Here is a 20,997-nt window from a genome sequence, read left to right as displayed (position 1 = left end):
TTTTTTTGGAGAGTTTTTCGTGTCTCTATCTCCTTCAATTATTCTCTGACCTTAGTTATTTCTTGTCTTCTGCTAGCTTTTGGATTAGTTTGCTCTTGACTCTCTAGCTCTTTTAATTGTGATGTTAGGGTATCGATGTGAGATCTTTCTAGCTTTCTGATGTGGGCATTTCGTGCTATAAATTTCCCTCTTAACACTACTTTAGCTGTGTCCCAGAGATTCTGATATATTTTCTCTGTGTTCTCATTGGTTTCAAAGAACTTCTTTATTTCTGTCTTATTTTCATTATTTACCCGGGAGTCATTCAGGAGCAGATCGTTCAGTTTCCATGAAATTTTGTGGTTTTGAGTGAGTTTCTTAGTCCTGAGTTATAATTTGATTGTACTGTGGTCTGAGAGACTGTTTGTTATTATTTCAGTTATTTTGCATTTGCCGAGGAATGTTTTACTTCCAATTATGTGGTCGATTTTAGAATAAGTGTCATGTGACTCTGAGAAGAATGTATATTCTGCTGATTTGGGATAGAGAGTTCTGCAGACGTCTACTAGGTCCACTTGATCCATAGCTAAGTTCAAGTCCTGAATATCCTTGTTAATTTTCTGTCTCATTGATCTGTCTAATATTGACAGTGGGGTGTTACAATCTCCCACTATTATTGTGTGGGAGTCTAAATCTCTTTGTAGGTCTCTGAGAACTTGTCTTATGAATCTGGGCGCCCCTGTATTGGGTGTATGTATATTTAGAATAGTTAGCTCTTCTTGCTTTCTCGTTGCATTGTTACCTTTACCATTAGGTAATGCCCTTCTTTGTCTTTTTTGATCTTTGTTTGTTAAAGTCTGTTTAATCAGAGACTAGGATTGCAACCCTTGCTTTTTTTTTTTTTTTTTTTTTTTTTTTTTTGCTTTCTATTTGCTTGGTAAGTTTTCCTCCATCCCTTTGTCTTGAGCCTGTGTGTGTCTTTGCACATAAGATGGGTCTCCTGAAAACAGCACACCAATGGGTGCCTGACTTCTTATCCAATTTGCCAATCTGTGTCTTTTAATTGGGGTATTTAGCCCATTTACATTTAAGGTTAGTACTGTTATGTGTGAATTTCATCCTGTCATCTTGATGTAATTTGGTTATTTTGCACACTATGTGCAGTTTCTTTGTAGTGTCATTGATCTTTATATTTTGGTGTGTTTTTATAGTGGCTGGTACCAGTTTTTCCTTTCCATATTTAGTGCTGCTTTCAGGAGCTCTTGCGGGGCAGGCCTGGTGGTAAGGAAATCCCTCAGCGTTTGCTTGTCTGGAAAAGATTTTATTTCTCTTACGCTTATGAAACTTAGTTTGGCTGGATATGAAATTCTAGGTTGAAAATTCTTTTCTTTAAGAATGTTGAATATTGGACCCCAATCTCCATTGGCTCATAGAGTTTCTCATGAGAAACTCTCATGAGAAGTCTGCTGTTAGTCTGATTGGGCTTCCTTTTATAGGTGACCTGGCCTTTCTCTCTGGCTGCCTTTAACAGTTTTTCCTTCATTTCGACCTTGGAGAATCTGATAATTATGTGCTGGTCTTCTCATGAAGTTGGGGTTGGTCTTCTTATGGAGTATCTTAATGGTGTTCTCTGTATTTCCTGAATTTGCATGTTGGCCTGTCTTGTTAGGTTGGGGAAGTTCTCCTGGATAATATCCTGAAGTGTGTTTTCCAGCTTCTTTCCATTCTCCCTGTCTCCTTCTGGTACTCCAATCAATCACAGGTTCAGTCTTTTTATGAAATTCCATATTTCTTGGAGACTTGTTCATTCCTTTACATTCTTTTTTCTTATCTGCATGTCTTATGTCAGTGAGGTGGTCTTCAAACTCTGATATCCTTTCTTTCACTTGGTCTATTTGGCTGTTGATACTTGTGTATGCTTCACAAAATTCTCGTGCTGTGTTTTTTGGCTCCATCAGGTCATTTCTATTCCTCTCTAAACTGGATATTCTAGTTAGCAATTCCTCTAATATTTTATCAAGGTTCTTAGCCTCTTTGCATTGGGTTAGAGCATGCTCCTTTAGCACTTTATAGTTTTTTATTACCCATCTTTTGAAGCCTACTTCTGTCAATTCATCCATTTGATCCTCTATCCAGTTCTGTGCCCTTGATGGAGAGATGCTGTGATCATTTGGAGGAGAAGAGGCACTTTGGCCTTTTTGGTTTTCAGCATTTTCTTGTTGATTCTTTTTCATCTTTCTGAGCTTGTCTGGTTTTGGTCTTTGAGGCTGTTGACCTATGGATAGGGTTTTTGTGGGGGCCTTTTGGTTGTTGTTGTTGATGCTGTTGTTGTCACTTTCTGTGTGTTTGTTTTTCTTTCAGGTCCCTCTTCTGTAGGGCTGCTGCAGTTTGCTGGGGGTTCACTTCAGGCCCTATTCATCTGATTTACTCCCGTGCCTGGAGATATCACTCGAGGAGGCTGGAGAGCAGCAAAGATGGGTGTCCTTCTTCTGGGACTTCTGACCTCAAGGGGCACCAACTGGATGCCAGTAAGATCGCTCCTGTATAGGGTGTCTGACAACCTCTGTGGGAGGCTCTCACCCGGTTTGGTGGCACGAGGAGCAGGACCCCTTCCAACAAAGCACTTTGTCCCTTGGTGGAGAGGGTGTGTTTCACTGGGGGGAAACCCACCCATCTGGGCTGCCGGGATTCCTCAGAAATACCAGGAGGACAGGCCAAGTCTGCTGGTCCACAGGGGACTCAGGCCCAGGGAGATATGAATTCTGTCCCTGAGCTTCTGGCTGGAGTTATCAGAGATCCTGCGGGGAAGCCCTGCCCACTGAGGAAGGATGGGTCAGAGTTAGGCCCGAAGAGGACTCTGGCTGCAGACAGCCACAGCCGGTATGTTGGGCTGTCAGGACAAGTCTTGGGACAAAGCCAACCAGCCTCCCTGGCTCCAACGTGGGAAAGCGCAGCCTAGAGGTATAGAACTGGATGCTGCCTTTCCCCCACCCACGGAACTTAGCGTGTTAGGCAGTTGCAAGTCCCAGTGCTGGCTGCTGCCTCTCCTGAGCTCCAAACTGGGAGTTCAAATGCTTAGACAGCAGGCAGCTGCAGCCAATGCTGGTCGCCCCTCCCCCCCGGGAGTTTGGTAGCCTTAAGCAGATTCCAGCTGAGAGGCTGTAAGAATCTGCATGTTCCAGGCTTAGGACGCTAGGCCCCGGTGGTGGTGTGGGTTCGCGAGTGGGATCTTCCGATCCGTGGGTTGCACAATTCCGTGGAAAAAGCACTTTCCCCGGCTGGGTAGCGGCTCACTCACGGCCTCCCTTGGCTGGGGGAGACAGAGTTCCTTTTCCTCGTGTGGCTCTCAGGTGGGCCACCGCACCACACTGCTCTTCCCTTTTCTCCGTGGGCCACACCAGCCTTCTAGTCAATTTTGGTAAGAGAACCTGGATACCTTGGTTGCCAATGAAGGCTTCACATGATTATTATGATTTTGTTTTGTTTTTATGATGGGAGCCTCCGAACGTCTCTGCGTCTAGTAGGCCATCTTGCCACATGGTCTTTTCTATCTTCACTGCGTTATTTGTCTCTCTTAACCCAATCCCACCTGCGGACTCATACAGACTTCTATTTGAAAGTTAATCTTTGACCACAAGGTGGCAGTATGCAATGTATAAATGCTTTGGTAAGGCATTTTCTCTGGCCACAAACACTTCTCTCTAGGGTAAACTGGCTATTAACCAATAATTTTTAAAGAAATGCAATTCTATAAGATGTGTAGAGGTTGTTTCTCATTGTATTAACAAATTTAAATTTTCAGGCGGAACCATTCTGCATTCACAATAACACATAAATAGATTCTAAAATTTTCAAGTTTAAAAAGCAACCAAATCTCATATTTAGCTTATATTCATCTGGCCAAAATACTATTGAAGTTTTCTTTATCTGCATCAGAATATGCCAAGACTTTCAATAATGAGATAACCTGCTCCTCCTTCAATCCATTATCTCAAACAAAGAAAGATAAGAACAAGTGAGAATGGGCCATACCAACTAATGGATTCCTTGGGTTACCTGCAGAGATCTGTTGATCCAAAGGTTCTCAGATCGCAATGAGTAGGTCTCTTGGTCCAAGAGCAGAGCCATCCAGCCATGAGGGTTAGACAATGTATCACGTACATAATTGACAGTGGTTGTTTTATTTCTGCTGTCAGTCATGGTTAAATCATAAGAAACTTCAGGAGCATTAGCTCTAGGGTGATTTTAAAAGGAAAACAAGATGGGTTGCAAGATTATTCGCTCATTCTGAATCCACTACATTCCTCTTTCATCAGTTGCAATCATCTTTCTATGCTCTCCATATATGTCTTAGGCCCTCTTTAGTTGTATGTCTAGGGAGGTGTTAGCAGTCACTGTGTGAGTGAAAGCAACCCATTGTGAAGTTGCCATTGGATCATTTGCAAATTACAATGGCCTGCTGAACTGGAGGTGGTGACTCTCAGGTTTTTTGTTCATTTGTTTATTGTTTTTTGTTTTTTTCTTGAGACAGAGTTTCGCTCTTGCCCATGCTGGAGTGCAATGGCGCGGTCTTGGCTCACTGCAACCTCTGCCACTAATAAATGTCATATTAATGATTTTGTATGAGCCAGGACTATATACTACAATTTTAACAAAGAAATGTCTATGGCCAGAATTTTGCCTTCGACCAGATTTATCAACAGCAAAAAAAATTATTATTGGTAATTGGATATTCACATGAGGAACAATTGACAGAGGCCTGGGACCTGACACGCCTAGGTGCTGAGACTCTCAGAAGTCCTACTCAAAATGCCCAGCAGGAGTGGCTTCAGCATCCTTCTCTAGAGTGATGAGGCAACCTATTCCTCTCCTGAAGCCTTGTGTAATACCTAGTGCTCACTGCTATTACAGTATCCATGTGTTCTTGCCTTTTTAAAAACATAGATTATAAGACCTATAAAATAGAGGTGTTTTCCCTTTTCTTATTGGTATCCTCTGCCTTGGCACAGGGCCCAGCACACAATGGCACCCAAATCATGTTTTTTATATGAATGAAGAATGCATAGATGAGATCTTCCAAAAGCAGCCAGTGATGTATTCTAATGTATATAAAGTGTTCTAGAAGAACTGCATTGTACCAAATGAGGAAACTGAGGCAAGGTAGAGCAAAAGCAATATGTGAGTATCACAAAGTAGAACTAGAAATTTGTGAATCAAGTTACCCAACTTATTCTATACAGCCATCCCAGAAAATGACTTTTAAGACTTCATTAAAACATAAGTAGATTTAGCCAATGATTAGACCCCTAAAAGAGAGACAAAGTGGACCTAAAGAAATAAAGCAAAAGCCAAAAAAAAAAAAATCAATACACATTATGACTATTCTTCCTCCTTTGGTTTAGTTTTCATGAGAATCTTTAACTGTGACATTTTGCCGCAGGCAGATAATTAAATTCTCAAAGTAAGGGAAATGAGTCAAAAGAGGACACTGGGTTTTCACAGTGAGATGGGGCATGAGTATATCTAAAGCCAATTTATAAGCCCATGGAATATTACAAAAAGGAACTTTTTTAGTGTTGCACACTTGGCCACTGGAACCAAATGGGTATCAACTGAAATCTAGATTGGCACTCAGTAGGTGTGTAAACCTGGGCAAATTTCAGAACCTATTTAACCTTTAGATTCATTTCTTTTTCAAATGGAGGCAACAATAGAACAGATCTCATATAGGTACTATGAAACATAATCTACATAAATCACTCACCAAGGTCAATAACATTTACTTAGATCTCATTTAAGAACCTCAAATATGCCAGATTTACCATTCTGCACTACTTACTTGAATGCCTAGAGGTTTATTGAGGATATTCGGTCATTTAAAATGTACCAAAACCCTTCCATGGTACAGATCATTGACCCTGGCAACGTAGCACTTGACACATATTTCTTGCAAGATTAAATGTACTTGTTTCATCCATTAATTAATGAAATGAAAGGGATTAAAATGCTCAGGGCATTTGGGAATGAAAGAACTACTCTTTTCTCTATGCAGCATTAACTGAAACTTTAGAAATCTTGGAGGAGTGGAAACTGTCTTCCTTCCTTTGGGTTTTAGATACTTAGGTTTGTTGTCCACCCTTCCCCACGCCACCCCTTCAGGATTTAAATTGGAACTAATGGACAATTCTCAACCTATATTCTTAGAATCAGAACAAACACAAAGATCATCTGTTCTAATTTCCAATCCAGTGCAGGAATTCCCACCATATTTCATCCCTCCCCTTCTTTCAGTTATGGGGTGTTCACATCTTCAAATAGAAAACATTCCATATATGGAATTTAGTTTTAAATTGTAATCTTCAGAAAAGCTTTAGAATGTTAAATTTCCCTTCTTAGAATTTCCAGTCATTTGCCCTCAGTCATCATGGCTCTCTCTTCCCCCAGTGGAAACCATGAGTCCCATAATCCCATGATATTGTCCAGTAACAGTTTGGTCCAACTATATTTAGCAAATAAAAATAAGCTTTGGGGACATAAGTGTAAAACAAATATGATAAGAAGAGCTAAGTTTGAACTAAGAAATATCAACATTGGCTACAGTAGGTACTGTGGTCAATAAATAAAACACACTAGAAATATCTAAATTTCCTCAAGTACAGAGAATGATTATAAGTGTTTCAGGTTCCAAAAGTATATCCTTGCAGTTTTTACTGAGATATATGGGCTTGGAAAAATAAATCACAAGACCTAAATCCAAGAGAGACTAATTGATAAATCAGAATTTTCAGTTAATGATTTACAGTAAGAAATAAAAGTGCCTTTCATATAGTGGGAGATTAACAAATATTTTCTGAATGAATAAACAAGTGTTATATGCAGCAGAACACTCCAGCCGGTTATGCAGCAACATTTCTCCCCAACTTGGAAGTCTACCTAGAAAACCACATGAGGGTCAAGAGATTTCCTGCAAACTTATTTTCAAAAGAAATCAGCAGTTGGATGGCACATGTATACATATGTAACAAACCTGCACATTGTGCACATGCACCCTAGAACTTAAAGTATATAAAAAAAAAAAAAAAAGAAATCACCAGTTGGGGAATCCTAAATTATCAGAGCTTGATACAGTCAACCCCATATCAGTAGGATATTTGCCAAGACAAACACAGTTGGTGGTCAGAAAACCTCTCCTGGGCACATGCAAGCAATGTGCACTAATAATGGTCTCAGGTCCGGGAAAATGCTATGATTTCCTTGAAAACTCATATTTCTTCAATCCTAGTCAAGTGCTGTCAATTAAACTACTTTTTAAAAATAGTTTTAACTATAAACCAAAAGAAGATCTCTGTTCAAAAGCATCCATCTGTTCACATTTAATTCCTCCTGCCTCACCTATCTTCTCATGCATACCACGTTGATCATTTAAAAAAATTACCTCAATATGTGATAATACAATCAATTGGGTAGATATTTCCAGAAATATTTTTTAATTCCAGCAATGTGGTCCCAAGAATTCCCCTGGTCACCTTAACTGGACTTAATTACTCCTCAAATTTCAATTAACACCATGTTTATAGACCAATTTTTAGGATGTTATTTCCCCGACTCAGTTTCTATAGATTACAATTTCAATTATTGAAGGAAGCATTTTTCAGATCATCTCCCTGGTTTCTGAAGGCCCATACAAATGTGATCCCTCTTCAAATAGTGTCAAACTGCTAAATGCTAGCAATAATTCGGTTCTATTCGTCCTTGGAAACATTGCACCTTCCTTTTGATGTTCTTTTCCTTCTAGTCAGAATCCAATAATCTGATGCAAACTCCTTGGCCAACCAGAGACACACCATAGCACGCTGTGGTCCTAAATCACCCTTTCTTATTTCTCCTTCATGCACTGCTCATTCTCTCAGAGCCTTGAGCCTATCAAGTTCCCCTCACCCATCTCAACCAAGGTTTATTAGGGATGCAGTTTCACGGCTTTCATGTGCAGCACCAGCTTTCTGCAGTGCAACACAGGTAGAGAAGGAGGTTATCATATATACTACACTTTTATCACAGCTGGTAATAGAGAGGGTCATATGGTAAGCATTCAGATATGCTTTCCACTCTGAAAAAAAACTCAAAAAGCAAAAGACCCATCTCCCATCAGGCAAGATGCCTTGTACTGACCATCACCAGTGGCCAAAAATTCAGTCAGATCATCTCCTGTCCTCCTAGGCCAAATGCCAGAATTGACCACGGAGGGGTCTTCTGAAAAGCACCAAAAGAACATCAAGAGTCAAAAAAACACCATGAAGAGAACTTACCAACCATAATTACTACAATTTTCACTTGCCCTAAATAGCCACCAATTTCCCCATGCCCTAAATAGTCACCAATCTCCCACTCTTTACTGTTAATGAAGCAAAGGAGCACAAAAGTATTTCTAATTTGGAGGAGCCAAGGGAGTCTGCATGGGCCATTAGCAACAGAGAGCTTCATTACTAGGGGAGGAAGTCTCTCCCTGAACTTCTCATGGCTTTATGTGCAAGAAATCAGGAGGCAACCCGTCCATTTTAAGTGTTAACCCTTACCTCTGCATCAGCAACAGCTCCTGCTGTCCATGATCAAAAAGACAAAAGGGCTACAAGCCTTACATGTTGTTTTTCTTTTCTGTGGGCTGCCTTAATATTTGTTCTTTTTATTTTATTTTTTGTTTTATTATTATTATTATTATTGTTATTATTTCAGATGGAGTTTCACTCTTGTTGCCCAGGTTGGAGTGCAGTGGCATGATCTCAGCTCACTGCAACCTCTGCATTTCAGGTTCAAGCAATTCTCCTGCCTCAGACTCCTGAGTAGCTGGGATTACAGGCACCCACCACACCCGGCTAATTTTTTATGTTTTTAGTACAGACGGGGTTTCACCATGTTGGCCAGGCTGGTCTCGAACTCCTGACCTCAGGTGATCCACCGTCCTCAGCCTCCCAAAGTGCAGGGATTACAGGTGTGAGCCACCATGCCCGGCCCAAAGCTGTTTTTAATTCAGGGAAATGTTTCGTTAGATATGTAACACTGTCACTTGGTAAAACTTCCTGGTCAAAGTACCAATTTACCATACTAGTTACTTAGTTATGTAACTTAGTGCCCATGTATTGTGCAGAACTGTTGAATCCCACAAAGGATTCGTTAGGCAATCAATAATACCAGTGAGAGCAGATATTAACTCCCTGATTTTTGTTTACCATTAGCTTACTTTTCCTGAGGCTCCATATCTCTGTGTATTAAAGACAAGCATTGCACTGAGCTCTAAATGCTCTTGATTTGGAACAATTGTGAAATAAATCCTTTATAATTATCCATCTCCTAAGCGAGACACACCACAATACCTAACCTCAAATGGTGTTGCAAACATCTTCTGAGTATTTGTGCTTGTTGCTGTCACTCTCATCTTTTACTGCACAAAGGGGAAGAAAAATCAAAACTATGAGCACAGCAAACAAATTTCTGTGGCATGGCTTTGCATGAGCATTCTTTAAAAATACACCATGATCATAACAGTCCTTGTCACAGCACCACTATTCTAACTGCTGACCTGCCACCATTCGGTAATATATCATTATCATTGTATCATTAAGTTTTTCCATCCACAGCCTTATGGATTCAGAAACACTTAAATATTCCTCCTCTAAGGAAGTATCTACAGTTTTTGCAACATAGTTATCTGCTGTTATATTAGGACAATACTTTTGCCCATTCTATCTTAATACATGAAGAAAAGCAATAGATGCCCATTATCCTCCTTTAGGTGACCATATACCATTGCATCTCTACTTTTGATCTGCTGAGTCCAATTGGAATGGCTGTTTGAGAACATGAGAACACTGTCATTGAAGCTATGCAACCAGAAGGTAGACAGGTGGACAACTGCTTGTCAGGGACATTGAAAAATATTTTATCCAGCAGGTAGGAAGTTAGACTAAGAAGCTTGTACTCCCATATATATATATATACATATGCATATCGGAACTGTGACGGGGATGACTGACACTGGCTGGCAGGAGCCCACTGACCCTTCTTCCCAACTTCATGTTCAGTGCTTTTAGGTTGGAAGTTTAAAATGAGGCATGTGAGAGTATTTTCACCATAGAATTAGGCAAATGTAATAAACCAGAGCTTTTTATTCTGGAAAGCTAGTTGTTAAACATTTACCAGCATACCACTGTAACCTTTTATTATTCATAAAACTTAATAACCATGTAATATTGTTGATGATATTCCTCAGTTTGAGGTCCATTGTGATTTTTAGATCTTTTTCTACTTTAATTCTGTAACATTTGCTGCCAAGAAAGGATAATACATCTCTGAATTTTCTTGTCTCACAGGGTTGTTTTTTAGGGACCGAAAACATACCATTAGTGATGCCATGCCTATTTACCCCTAGGAAGGAAAGTCAAGCGATTATTAGAGGAAAAGCTAGGCCAAAATTTCCATTTGAACTCTTTTTTATTTTTGCATTCACAGAGGCAGGGGGTGCCTCGTACTTTGAACACTGACACATTAAGAGCGGTTACATAGGTAAAAACTGAACGCAAGCTCTACAGGGAGGATATTAAGCAAGATCTAAGAATCAAGGTGATCAACAAGAACATTAACCTTTTACTTTCCAGGAGAGATGGGAAGGAAGAAACAGAAGGTACTGGGGCACGATGAATTGAAGACTACGCCCTGAATGACCTCAGATTCTACAACCACCCGGGAGGTTTTGCTGGGCCAGTAGAACGTCATGTGATTATTACAAATTATTCCCTATTTTTCAGGAATTGGATGAAGTTACTTTTGAAAAAACCTAATTCCCTTGCCAGGCATTTGTTTCTCAGAAAAAAAAAAATTCTACAGTAATCTATTCAATGAGTATTATGCCTATGCGTTGTTTTGCAAATCACAAATGTAAAATAGATATTCTTTAAAGAGTACCTACTACATGTCAAGCAATGACCTTGAGGGATAAATACCATTATACCCATTTTAGTGATGAAAGAACTGAAACAAAAAAAGGTAAAGTAACTTATCAAAAGAAATATACCTAGGAAATAGAGGGGATATGACTTGTACCCACAAAGGATGGTTAATTACTTCTCTATTCTTCAGTCTGAAAAATAATTTCAAACATGTACTGTATATATGTCCTGACTATTTTATGTACATCCTGTAAAAACTCAGAAGGATTGGTCAGCCAACCTACAAAATCCTGCAAGCTCTTCTAATCTCCCTCACACCCAATACAGTTAATAATTGGAAGACAGAATCAAGGTCTGCTTTGTTGATATCTCAATGAGTCTATGACAAGTGAAGAAGTTATAGATTGCTGTAAACAACCATGAAAAAAATTTTGAGAAAATAATTATGAGGGTGGAGCTTACATCTTCTCTATCACAGCTTTATGTATCTATTCCACCAGGGCAAGAAAACAAATAAAGGCAAACTGATGATTGAGCGGGGGTAGAGTGGGGTTGGATAGGGAAGGAATCAGGAATCAGAATAAATCCTCCAGTCGAATGATTGCCCCAGGAAAGTAAAAGCCCAAAGAATATTATGAAAGAACATCCTTAAATATTAGATATTCCTAGGAATTGTAGAAGACTGGAGATAGCATTCTACTCCTGGGTCTTCTAAAGAAAAGCCGAATGCTCTCCTCATGAACATGTCCTAGGAGAGAAATGGACAATAACGACACTAAAGGAAGATTTGGGGGCAGTCCACTATTTTTTATTTATATTTATTTACTCAACACTAATTTTGTTGAGTTGCTATGTGTTAAACACAGTTTGGGGCATCACAGTACAAACAAAGAAAATCCCTATTTGCCCTCCTTGCTATCTGTGAGGAGAGATGGACAATTTAGAAAGCTATGCAGGTGCTATGAGTACTGATTAGAGCAAGTATAAAGAGCTAGCACACAATAGAGATATCAAAACCTGCACAGCATGCTCAGGGAAGCCTAGCAGAGAAAACGACTTCTATGCTGAGTTCATGGAAGCTGAACATTACGAATTGAAGAGCACAAAGAAGTTGAATGTGGCTGAGAGACAGATTGCAGGAAGGTAGAGCAGAGTGCAGAGAGATAATGCTGGAACCCAAAGCAGACAGCAGGTCATGGAAGCTCCATGACACATTAGTAATGTCAGACTTTCCAGCCGGGCGCGGTGGCTCACGCCTGTAATCCCAGCACTTGCGGAGGCAGAGGCTGGCGGATCACAAGGTCAGGAAATCGAGATCATCCTAACTAACACAGTGAAACCCCGTCTCTACTAAAAACATAAAAAATCAGCGGGGCGTCGTGGCGGGCACCTGTAGTCTCAACTACTCGGGAGGCTGAGGCAGGAGAATGGTGTGAACCCTGGAGGCGGAGCTTGCAGTGAGCCAAGATCGCGCCACTGCACTCCAGCCTGGGCAACAGAGCGAAACTCCGTCTCAAAAAAAAAAAAAAAAAAAAAAAAAAAAGGAAAAAAAAAATGTCAGACTTTCCTTGGAAAGCACTGAGAATTCTTTAAAAGTTTCAAGCAAGCGAATGGATGGCAAGATCAGATCTGCATTTACAAAGTTCAGAGATTGAAACACCGAAAAATGGCAAGCTAGGCGGCTGTTGCAGTTCTACAGGTGAAAAGTAATGGTAGCCCAGACTGGAGAAGGATTTGGGGAAGGAGAGAAGTAGAAAGACTCAAGAGCGATTTCTTAAGGAGAGAAAATTGAGCTGATAGGTGATTAATGTGGGAAATAAAGTACAAGGATGAGTCAAGGTGACTCCATGTTTCAGGTTTAGACCAGCATTTGCCTCAGTGGGATTCTGAGCACCCAGAGAGAAACAGGTCTATAGAAAAAAAATCATAAATCCCATTTTGGCAAGTTGAGTTTTAAAGCAGCCACACTAAAAAGCTCAAAATAAACAAGTTAAACTAATTTTAGTAATATATTTAGCCCAATCTATCCCAAATATTATTTCAAAATGATCAATATAGAGAAATTATTGAGATATTTTACATTTTTTTCATATTAAATCTTCACTAAATGGTGGGTAATTCACTCTTATGGCACAACACAATTTGGACTAGGGGAGATCTAAAAAGAGCACACAAAATCCTATTGATAATATTGTCCTTGTTTCGTGTAATTATTTCTATACAGAAAAAAAATTTGTTTACCTAAGGTTTGGGATAGATAAATCCAAGAACTATGTGGGGCATTTTATAATTATGGGACCCTGGAGAAAAACTGTCACTGGCATGTATGTCTGATATGAGGTCCTGACTTACACTGGCAGAACTAACACCACCCCTGTCTCACCAGGAACACTGAGGTTCATAGGGGGAAGCTGTAAGAAACAGAAGCTGGGAAAGGAACGCTATCCAGAATACCTGCGGGTTCTACAGAAAGCATGTTTTTAGAGCTGACGAGAGGGAAAACAATATAAGCAGCACTCATGCAGATCAAGCATACTGTCATTTTAACAAAAGATAAACTAGACTCTGCCTTGTAGAGACTGGCAGTTTTTTCTTCACCCAAATATTAAATGGTGGGGCCAACTTCAAATATTTAAGTTCTTCTGTCAGCCCGGCTGTTGGCTTTGAGTCATAGGAATCAATAAAGCAGGAAGTGCCACAAAGGTAAGCACCGTCAGATTTAAGGCAGTGAGTGAGGAACAGGAATAGAAGTTTGCCAATGTCGAACAAATAACTTGTAGTGAAAATGGGCCAGAGAGGGGGCCTACCAAGGAAACACTCACACTCCAAGAGCTTGGTTCTTAGCTAAGCAGGAAGAGGATGTCTTGTTTATGTAGCTATGTAAAGCCTCACTCCCTGCCCTCTCCGGACCTCTTACTGAGGGAGGGAGGTAAGGGTTGAAAGTGAAGACAGCAGGGTGCTTATGCCATATTAGATCTCCATCAACATGCGACCCCAAAAGATCATGACTGTGGGAGCTTTGTAAATCAACCCGGGGTGCTTGCCCCGGGGCAAATAGCACAACAAATTAATCCTTTCTCCATGAAATGCAGCAAAGTTTGTATCTATGCTGAATTCAAATTGCTCATTAGCTCTGACATGTTCCTAATGAGGTTATAATGCTTTGGGACAAAGATCAAGTCACTGAACACAAATAGCTAGGGATAGAATCATAGAAAGATAAAATTAGAAGGACCTTAGAGGAGTGTCTCTCAGACTTTAATACGAATCACCTGGGCGTTGTAATTCAGGACATCTGGGGCCCAGTCTGAGATTCTGCATTTCTAAAAAAATCCCTGGTGCTGCTGCTCCTGCTGGTCCATGGACAACACTTTGAGCAACAAGGCATTAGAGATCATTTAATTCAGTTGCCTCTCCTAGAAGTGAGAGCATCAGGGCCAAGAGACTTATAACTGGAAGCATGCTGAGACGTCCAGGTGGCTAATTAGGGTCAGTTGGGTATTTGTCCATAGACCTGTGAGTCAACCTGAAACTCTTAAATAGAATCTAAGGTGTAGAGTGACCAATCAGGCTAGCTGACTGAGGAAGTTTCCGGAACATGGAATTTTCCTTTTTAAAAGAAGAAGAAATCCAGGAAAACCAGGATACATTTTTCATCCTGCTAGACCCTTTTGAATCTACTTAGAATACAGCATCAGGATTATATTTTTCTTGACCTTGTCTGTTCCCAAGTGGTGGGATCATGACCTGCCACCAAGTCAAGCACCTTAATATCCTGTCCCAAAGATCTCAAAGAGCAAATGCTCAAACAACTTTGAGGCTCTACAGAGCCTTCTAACATCACAGTGACAAGTGCCTCTCGAAGAGACAGCCTACCAGTAGATCTCAAAGTAAAGCATAATAAAGGACTACCAAGAACACACAGAAATAAATATTATATAAGCATATAATGTTCCTTTTAAGTACACAAATCTGTTTTCCTCATTTGATAAAATGCATGTAAGAAATAAATCACTAATTTTTATAACTCTCAAAACACTGATTTAAAACATCCTTGATAAAACACTAAAATAATAAAATTAGGCTGCATCCTTGAGAATGAAGAAAAGTCATGCTCTGCACAATCAAAATGGTTAGAAATAAAAATAAATCCCCCATATTATTATTTTACTCACTGGAACTGGGCTCATTAACGTTAGGTAGAATAATGAATGTCTAGAAAGCAAAAATGAAAAATTTCCAGACTATTCAATGCTAGCAGTGCATTGCTAAGGTTTCCCAAACAGAATGCCAAAGTACTGATTCCATATGCATTCAAAATACAGAGTTAGTGCAATCCTAACCACAATGATTCTCACTCCCTGGAGTTTACTTGTTCAAGTAAGAGGCCAATGTGGTCTGACTGAATTACTTGACTTAATATTCATGGAGTTAGGACACTTAAGACAAAGGAAGAAAATAAGTGTGGCTAAATATATACAATGCATTTGAAATAAGTAAAAGACAGAACCCTAGACACTCAGCAATCATTACCTGGAAATTAAAGAGGGCAGGAGCAATCCTATTATGCATTATAAACAGCCCTGCTGCTGACTTAATGGTAGTTTGAGTAGCATAACCAAGGAGTCCCTGCTCCAATATTAATAGGAAATGTATTGTAGGAATCCAATAGTTCATGAAATTAACAAGGAAAATGAACTGGAGTGAAGCAACTTTGCAAGTAATAGGAGGCATCAGCAATTGCTTCCCCGGAGCATATTGAACACTTAAAAAGAGCTTGGGAAGAGCACATGTATATAAATGAGAATGGACATTATTAGAATTTTTTAATAATACTTTTAATTTAAATATATTTCAAACTCTCTGTTGGTTGTAAGTCTTTTAAAGAAGAACTTATTAGCCCAAAATGTCAATAAGAGGTCACAAGCTATGAGATTTGGCCCAAAGATATTTGCAAATTAGCTGCCATTTGAGTCAACTTAAAACTACCATACACTCACCACTAGGCAGCTATCAAAATTATTCCCATTTCACTTCTGTAGAGCTAAATACTTCAAATAATCTAGAAAACAATTTCCCTTCTATAAGTCTCAACAGCCAGAATAACAGATGCACGCTCATCAGCAAGCTAAAAAGTATAGTTAATTCCACTTACAAACCAATCGACATACGATGAAAAAGAACACCTCCTCCACAGGCACTGCCATGGACAACCCGACCAAAGCTTGCATTGACCAAACAAGAAGCTGAAAGGGTTTCCATAGAAGCAAGAATGTGACTTCTGTTTTTCCCAGACAGAGATCCATCCAAGTCTTCCAAAATTGCTGCATGAGGAAATGGAAATGCCACTAAGTTTGAAGAGTTTACAAACTTCAACTGGCTGGTCTTCACAGTAAATCCACCTACAAATTTGAAGACAGAAAGATTATTACACAATGGCACAAATAGCAACTAAATTCACTGGAGTAATGGTCTTAGGATTTAAATTGCATATTTATCCAGTTTTACAATTCACCTAATCATGCAAGAAAAAAAGTGTTTTCTGTAGTTGTCTTACAGTGAGTGTTTACTGTCTTCCAACCTCTGGTATGTGCTAGAGATACTAAGAGGTATAAGTGCAGCATTGGCCCTACCTTCATGCAGTCTATAGTCCACACTGTAGAACAGTGATTTTTCTATCAGGGTTGATTTTACCTTCCAAGAGACATATGACACTATTTTCAATCATTTTTGGCTGTCACAAGTGGGGAGTTGGCAGTACTACTGGCAGCTAGTAGGTAGAAACCAGAGATGCTGCTAAATATCCTACAATGCACAGGACAGTCCCCACAACAAAGGATTATCTCACCCAAAATGTCAATAGTGCCAAGGGTAAGAAACTCTGGTCTAGTGGGAAATAGAAACAGAAAACATTAATCTATTAATTACTTAGCACTAAAGATGCTATGGTTTAGTCTTCCAATCTTTCAGCTTTCATTCCTCTATGGTGAGTCTAACCCCTCCAATACCTCTTACTATGAGGTTTATACTTTAAACATTTACTTTCAAAAGCAAACTCAATTAATCACTTGGGCAAATAGTATTAGTAATACACTTTCTAAGTATTAGCTGTAGGGCCATACTTCTTGGCAGTCTTTCTCCAACACCACTGCCATGTGACTCATTGGTACTATCAGTCCAATTGCCTAGAAGGAAAGCATGGCAGTGATCTTCTAATTCACACACCCATGTCATTAAAAAATGAAAACTGAGTACACATCTCCCAGTACATATACTACCATACCATAATGTATTATGTACATTATAAAATATACAAAAAAGAAAATAAAATGAAAAAGATACAAATAGAGGCTCTAATGTTTTCATTCTGCAGCCCAATAGAGTACATGCAGTGAATCAATTCATGCATGAAAGGCTACACAATTGCACCTCTTGCAACTTCTGTATTTCATTTAATACCACAAACCACCTGCAGCTCTACATTTCAGTCATGTTGGACTTCTTTGTGATTTCCCAAGCACAACTGGCTTTTTGGATTCTATTTTGTGTGTGTGTGTATACTGTTCCTAGAAATTCTTCCTTGCATATACCTTCTTGCAAACTTCTCTTCACCTTCCTAAACCCTACTCAAGAATAACCTCTATGAGCTCTTGCCTGATTCCCTTCCTCAGCCCCTTCACTGACTTTGTTGGGTCCTCTATTACTGCGTTCATCATACTTTCTTACAACGATGGGCTTGGACATTTATTTTAGTGCCTAGATCAAGAGTTCCTGGAGGACAGAAACTATGTGTTTTTTATATTTGCACCCACTAGGTCCTTAAGCAGAGCCTGAAATAGACAGTATTGAAGCAAATGAAGAGAGGAGTTAGCCAATATTATTCAGTGAAAAGGGATTTGAGTTCATAGGAGTAGTGTGATTTTTTTTTCACTGTCTCATGAATGATATGAAATAGTCAAGATATTAAAGAATTGAAGAATTGTGATTGCAAGCACTTGTTATGAGGCATTTTTATTTCTATTATTATTTCTACAATCCTAAACTCAGATGCCACCCAAATAAAAACAATCTTTCATTCTGCCTACATAGGAAAAAAAAAGTGGAGACTTGTTGATTATTCATTTAATTAAAAAAACAAACAATTACCTAAATTGGTGATTCAAACCACAAGAGCATATTTAGTTGAATTACTTGGTTTGGCTGTTTACAATGATCAAATCAACTAGATTACTCTCTACCTCTTTCACCTTGGCCCATGAGTCCTCCAAGTTATTTCTTACCACCTCTGAGATGTGGTTAAAAAGTGGGCAAGAACTCCTATGGTTCCTTTGTGCATACATCAAGTCCTGGACTGTTGAAAACATTAAGCACCTGAACTTTGGCTCTTTTGAGGAAAGGTTGTATGCGTGTTAGTTTACACCCAGTTATCTACCCATCTAACTCCATTCATTCATTTAATCAATAAACTGCCTGTCTACTAGGCATCTGGCTTTGTGCTAGGTACTAATAATTAAAACTCTGAGCAAGAAAGACATGATCTCTGCCTTTATGAAGGTCAGAGTCCAGCAGAGACATAGGACCATAATGATAGAACGTGATAGGCACCGTAATAGGAGGAGGACAGGGAGCTGCAGAAGCTGCACTGAGAGAACCTCCAGGATATCTTTTAGGAAATTTAAGCAACAGTTTCTACTGATGCAATCTTATAACTGAAATAGATAATGATTCACAAAATATGTGCCACTATTTATAATACTGACTTGAATATTGGCCTTATTTATCATCTGTTCTGTCTCTTCAAATAATTACCTTGTCCTCTGGAACAGTCTGAACAGGTTCTAATGGCCACACAGTTGATGAGATCAAAATTAACAAAGGTTGTGTTAGACACCATCAGTTCCCATCTTTTAGGAGTTTTAATCCCAGATGACATACACAGACTTCCCTGTGATTTAAAAGAAAAAAAGATGAAAGCAAAATAAGAAAACTGGACACATGAATACAATTCATAATGCATGAATAAAAACAAAGATAAAAAAGCGAGCTATCGACTAAGAGAAAATATTTGCCAATCACACATATGACAAATGACCTATATCCAGAATATAGAAAGAACTCTCAGATTTCAACAGTAAGAAAACAGACAATGCAATTCAAAAATTAGGGGAAAAAACCTTCAAAAGATAACTCAGAAAAGAAAATATACAGATAGTAAACAAGCACAGGAAAAAAATGTTCAATATCATTATTCACTAGGGAAACACAAATTAAGATCACACTAAAATATACTACGCACCTATTAGAATGGATAAATAAAAATACAGTGACACTAGTAAGTGCTGATGAGGATGAGAAATAATTAAAACTCTCCTATGTTTCTAGTGGAATGCAAAATGAGACAGCCACTGTGGAAAAGTTTGGCAGTTTCTTATAAAGTTAAATATGCCCTTATATGACCTAGCAATTCAACTCCTAGGTATTTACCTTGGAGAAATGAAAACTTACATTTATATAAAAACCTGACACAAATGTCCTTAACAGTTCCATTTATAATCACCGAATCTGGAAACAAGTCAAATGCACCTCAATAAATGAATGGATAAACAAACTGCATTACATCTATCTAATGGAATACAATTCATCAATAATAAGGAATATAATATTGATACAAGCAACAAGTTAGATGAATCCCAATGGCATTCAGGAGTGAAGGAAGCCAGTCTCAAAAGGTTACATACTCTATGACTCCATTTATATGACTGTTGAAAACGCAAAACTATAGTGACAGAGAATACATTAGTGATCGCCAGTGGTTTAAAGTAAGAGGAGCCTGTGGCTACAAAGATGGAGCAAGGAACTGGAATGGATGCACCTGTTCTGTGTCTTGATTGTGGTGATGGTAGTTACACAAATGTGTACATGTGTTAAAGCTCATAGAATTGTACATCAAAAAGTCAGTTTTGCTGTATATTAATATATTTTAAAACTTTAACAAAAGTCTGAAAAGAAAGAAACAGTAAGTGTTTTCATGAATTTCCACAAAATCTCTTTGACAAACACTATGCAATCAAGTTGCTAGTGCCTCACTGTTCCATTGTTAAAAATAGTCTTACATTTGAGGATTACCAGAATTTTTTTCAATAGCTCCTAACATGAAAAATGATGAAACAATAAACAAATAGCAGAAAAGAAACCCAGTGGACACAAAGCTAGTCTAGAAATCAGAAGAAAACAAAAACTATAATTAATGGCCTCGGAGAAATAAGTATATTATATCCTTGAAACAAAGAGAAGCCTAAAATATTATTTTAGAAAAAAAAAATAGGAGAGTAGAAAAGGAAATTAAATATCATAGAAAGTAGAACAAAAGACAAAGAGATGGAAAATTAGTAAGAACATTAAGACGAGAAAAACATTCCAGGAGGCCCAATATTTAAATAATCATAGTTTTAAGGAAAAGAAGAAAATATAGGGGAAAGAATTATCAAAGAAATAATTAAAGAAAACTGTCTAGAAGGAAAGAATATAATTTTCCAGACTGAAAAGTCCCACTCAGTATCTAGTACAATGTTTAGAAAAAGAGCCACAGCAAAGTGCATCGTATTGAAATTGCAAAACACCAGGGACAAGGACAAGTTCCTATGAGCTTTCAGAGAGAAAAAAATAAAAGGTTACATATAAAAACCCTGGAATCTGAGTATCTTTTTTTTTTTTTTCTTTTTTGAGACAGAGTCTCACTGTGTTGCCCTGTCTGGAGTGCAGTGGCGTGATTTTGGCCCACTGCAACCTCCGCTTTCCGGGTTGAAGTGATTCTCCTACTTCAGCCTCCTGAGTACCTGGGACTACAGGCACATGCCACCATATCTGGCTAATTTTTGTACTTTTAGTAGAGACAGGGTTTCGCCCTGTTGGCCAGGCTGGTCTTGAACTCCTGACCTCAGGTGATCCTCACACCTCGGCCTCCCAAACTGTTGGGATTACAGGTGTGAGCTGCTGCATCCTGCCCTAAATCTGAGTGTCTTAAAACTATTCAACCTCAAAAGCAGAAGGAGCTACAAGATGATGGAATATTGCCTTC

General features: G+C 38.9%; 1 protein-coding gene across 1 annotated transcript in view; it reads right to left on the bottom strand.

Annotated features, from left to right (window-relative positions):
* PKHD1 (PKHD1 ciliary IPT domain containing fibrocystin/polyductin) overlaps nt 1-20,997 on the bottom strand; it is a 484,394-nt gene that overhangs the window by 246,296 nt on the left and 217,101 nt on the right. Inside the window, 3 exon segments of the mRNA XM_017849608.1 lie at nt 4,036-4,213; nt 16,075-16,321; nt 18,729-18,864. Coding sequence (XP_017705097.1) covers nt 4,036-4,213; nt 16,075-16,321; nt 18,729-18,864 — 561 coding nt within the window.

The sequence above is a fragment of the Rhinopithecus bieti genome, unplaced genomic scaffold (genome assembly GCF_001698545.2).
Source record: "Rhinopithecus bieti isolate Rb0 unplaced genomic scaffold, ASM169854v2 scaffold_31531, whole genome shotgun sequence".
In the NCBI taxonomy this organism is placed as follows: domain Eukaryota; kingdom Metazoa; phylum Chordata; class Mammalia; order Primates; family Cercopithecidae; genus Rhinopithecus; species Rhinopithecus bieti.
The sequence above is the reverse complement of the archived record's forward strand: the minus strand, read 5'-3'. Positions and strand labels throughout refer to the sequence as shown.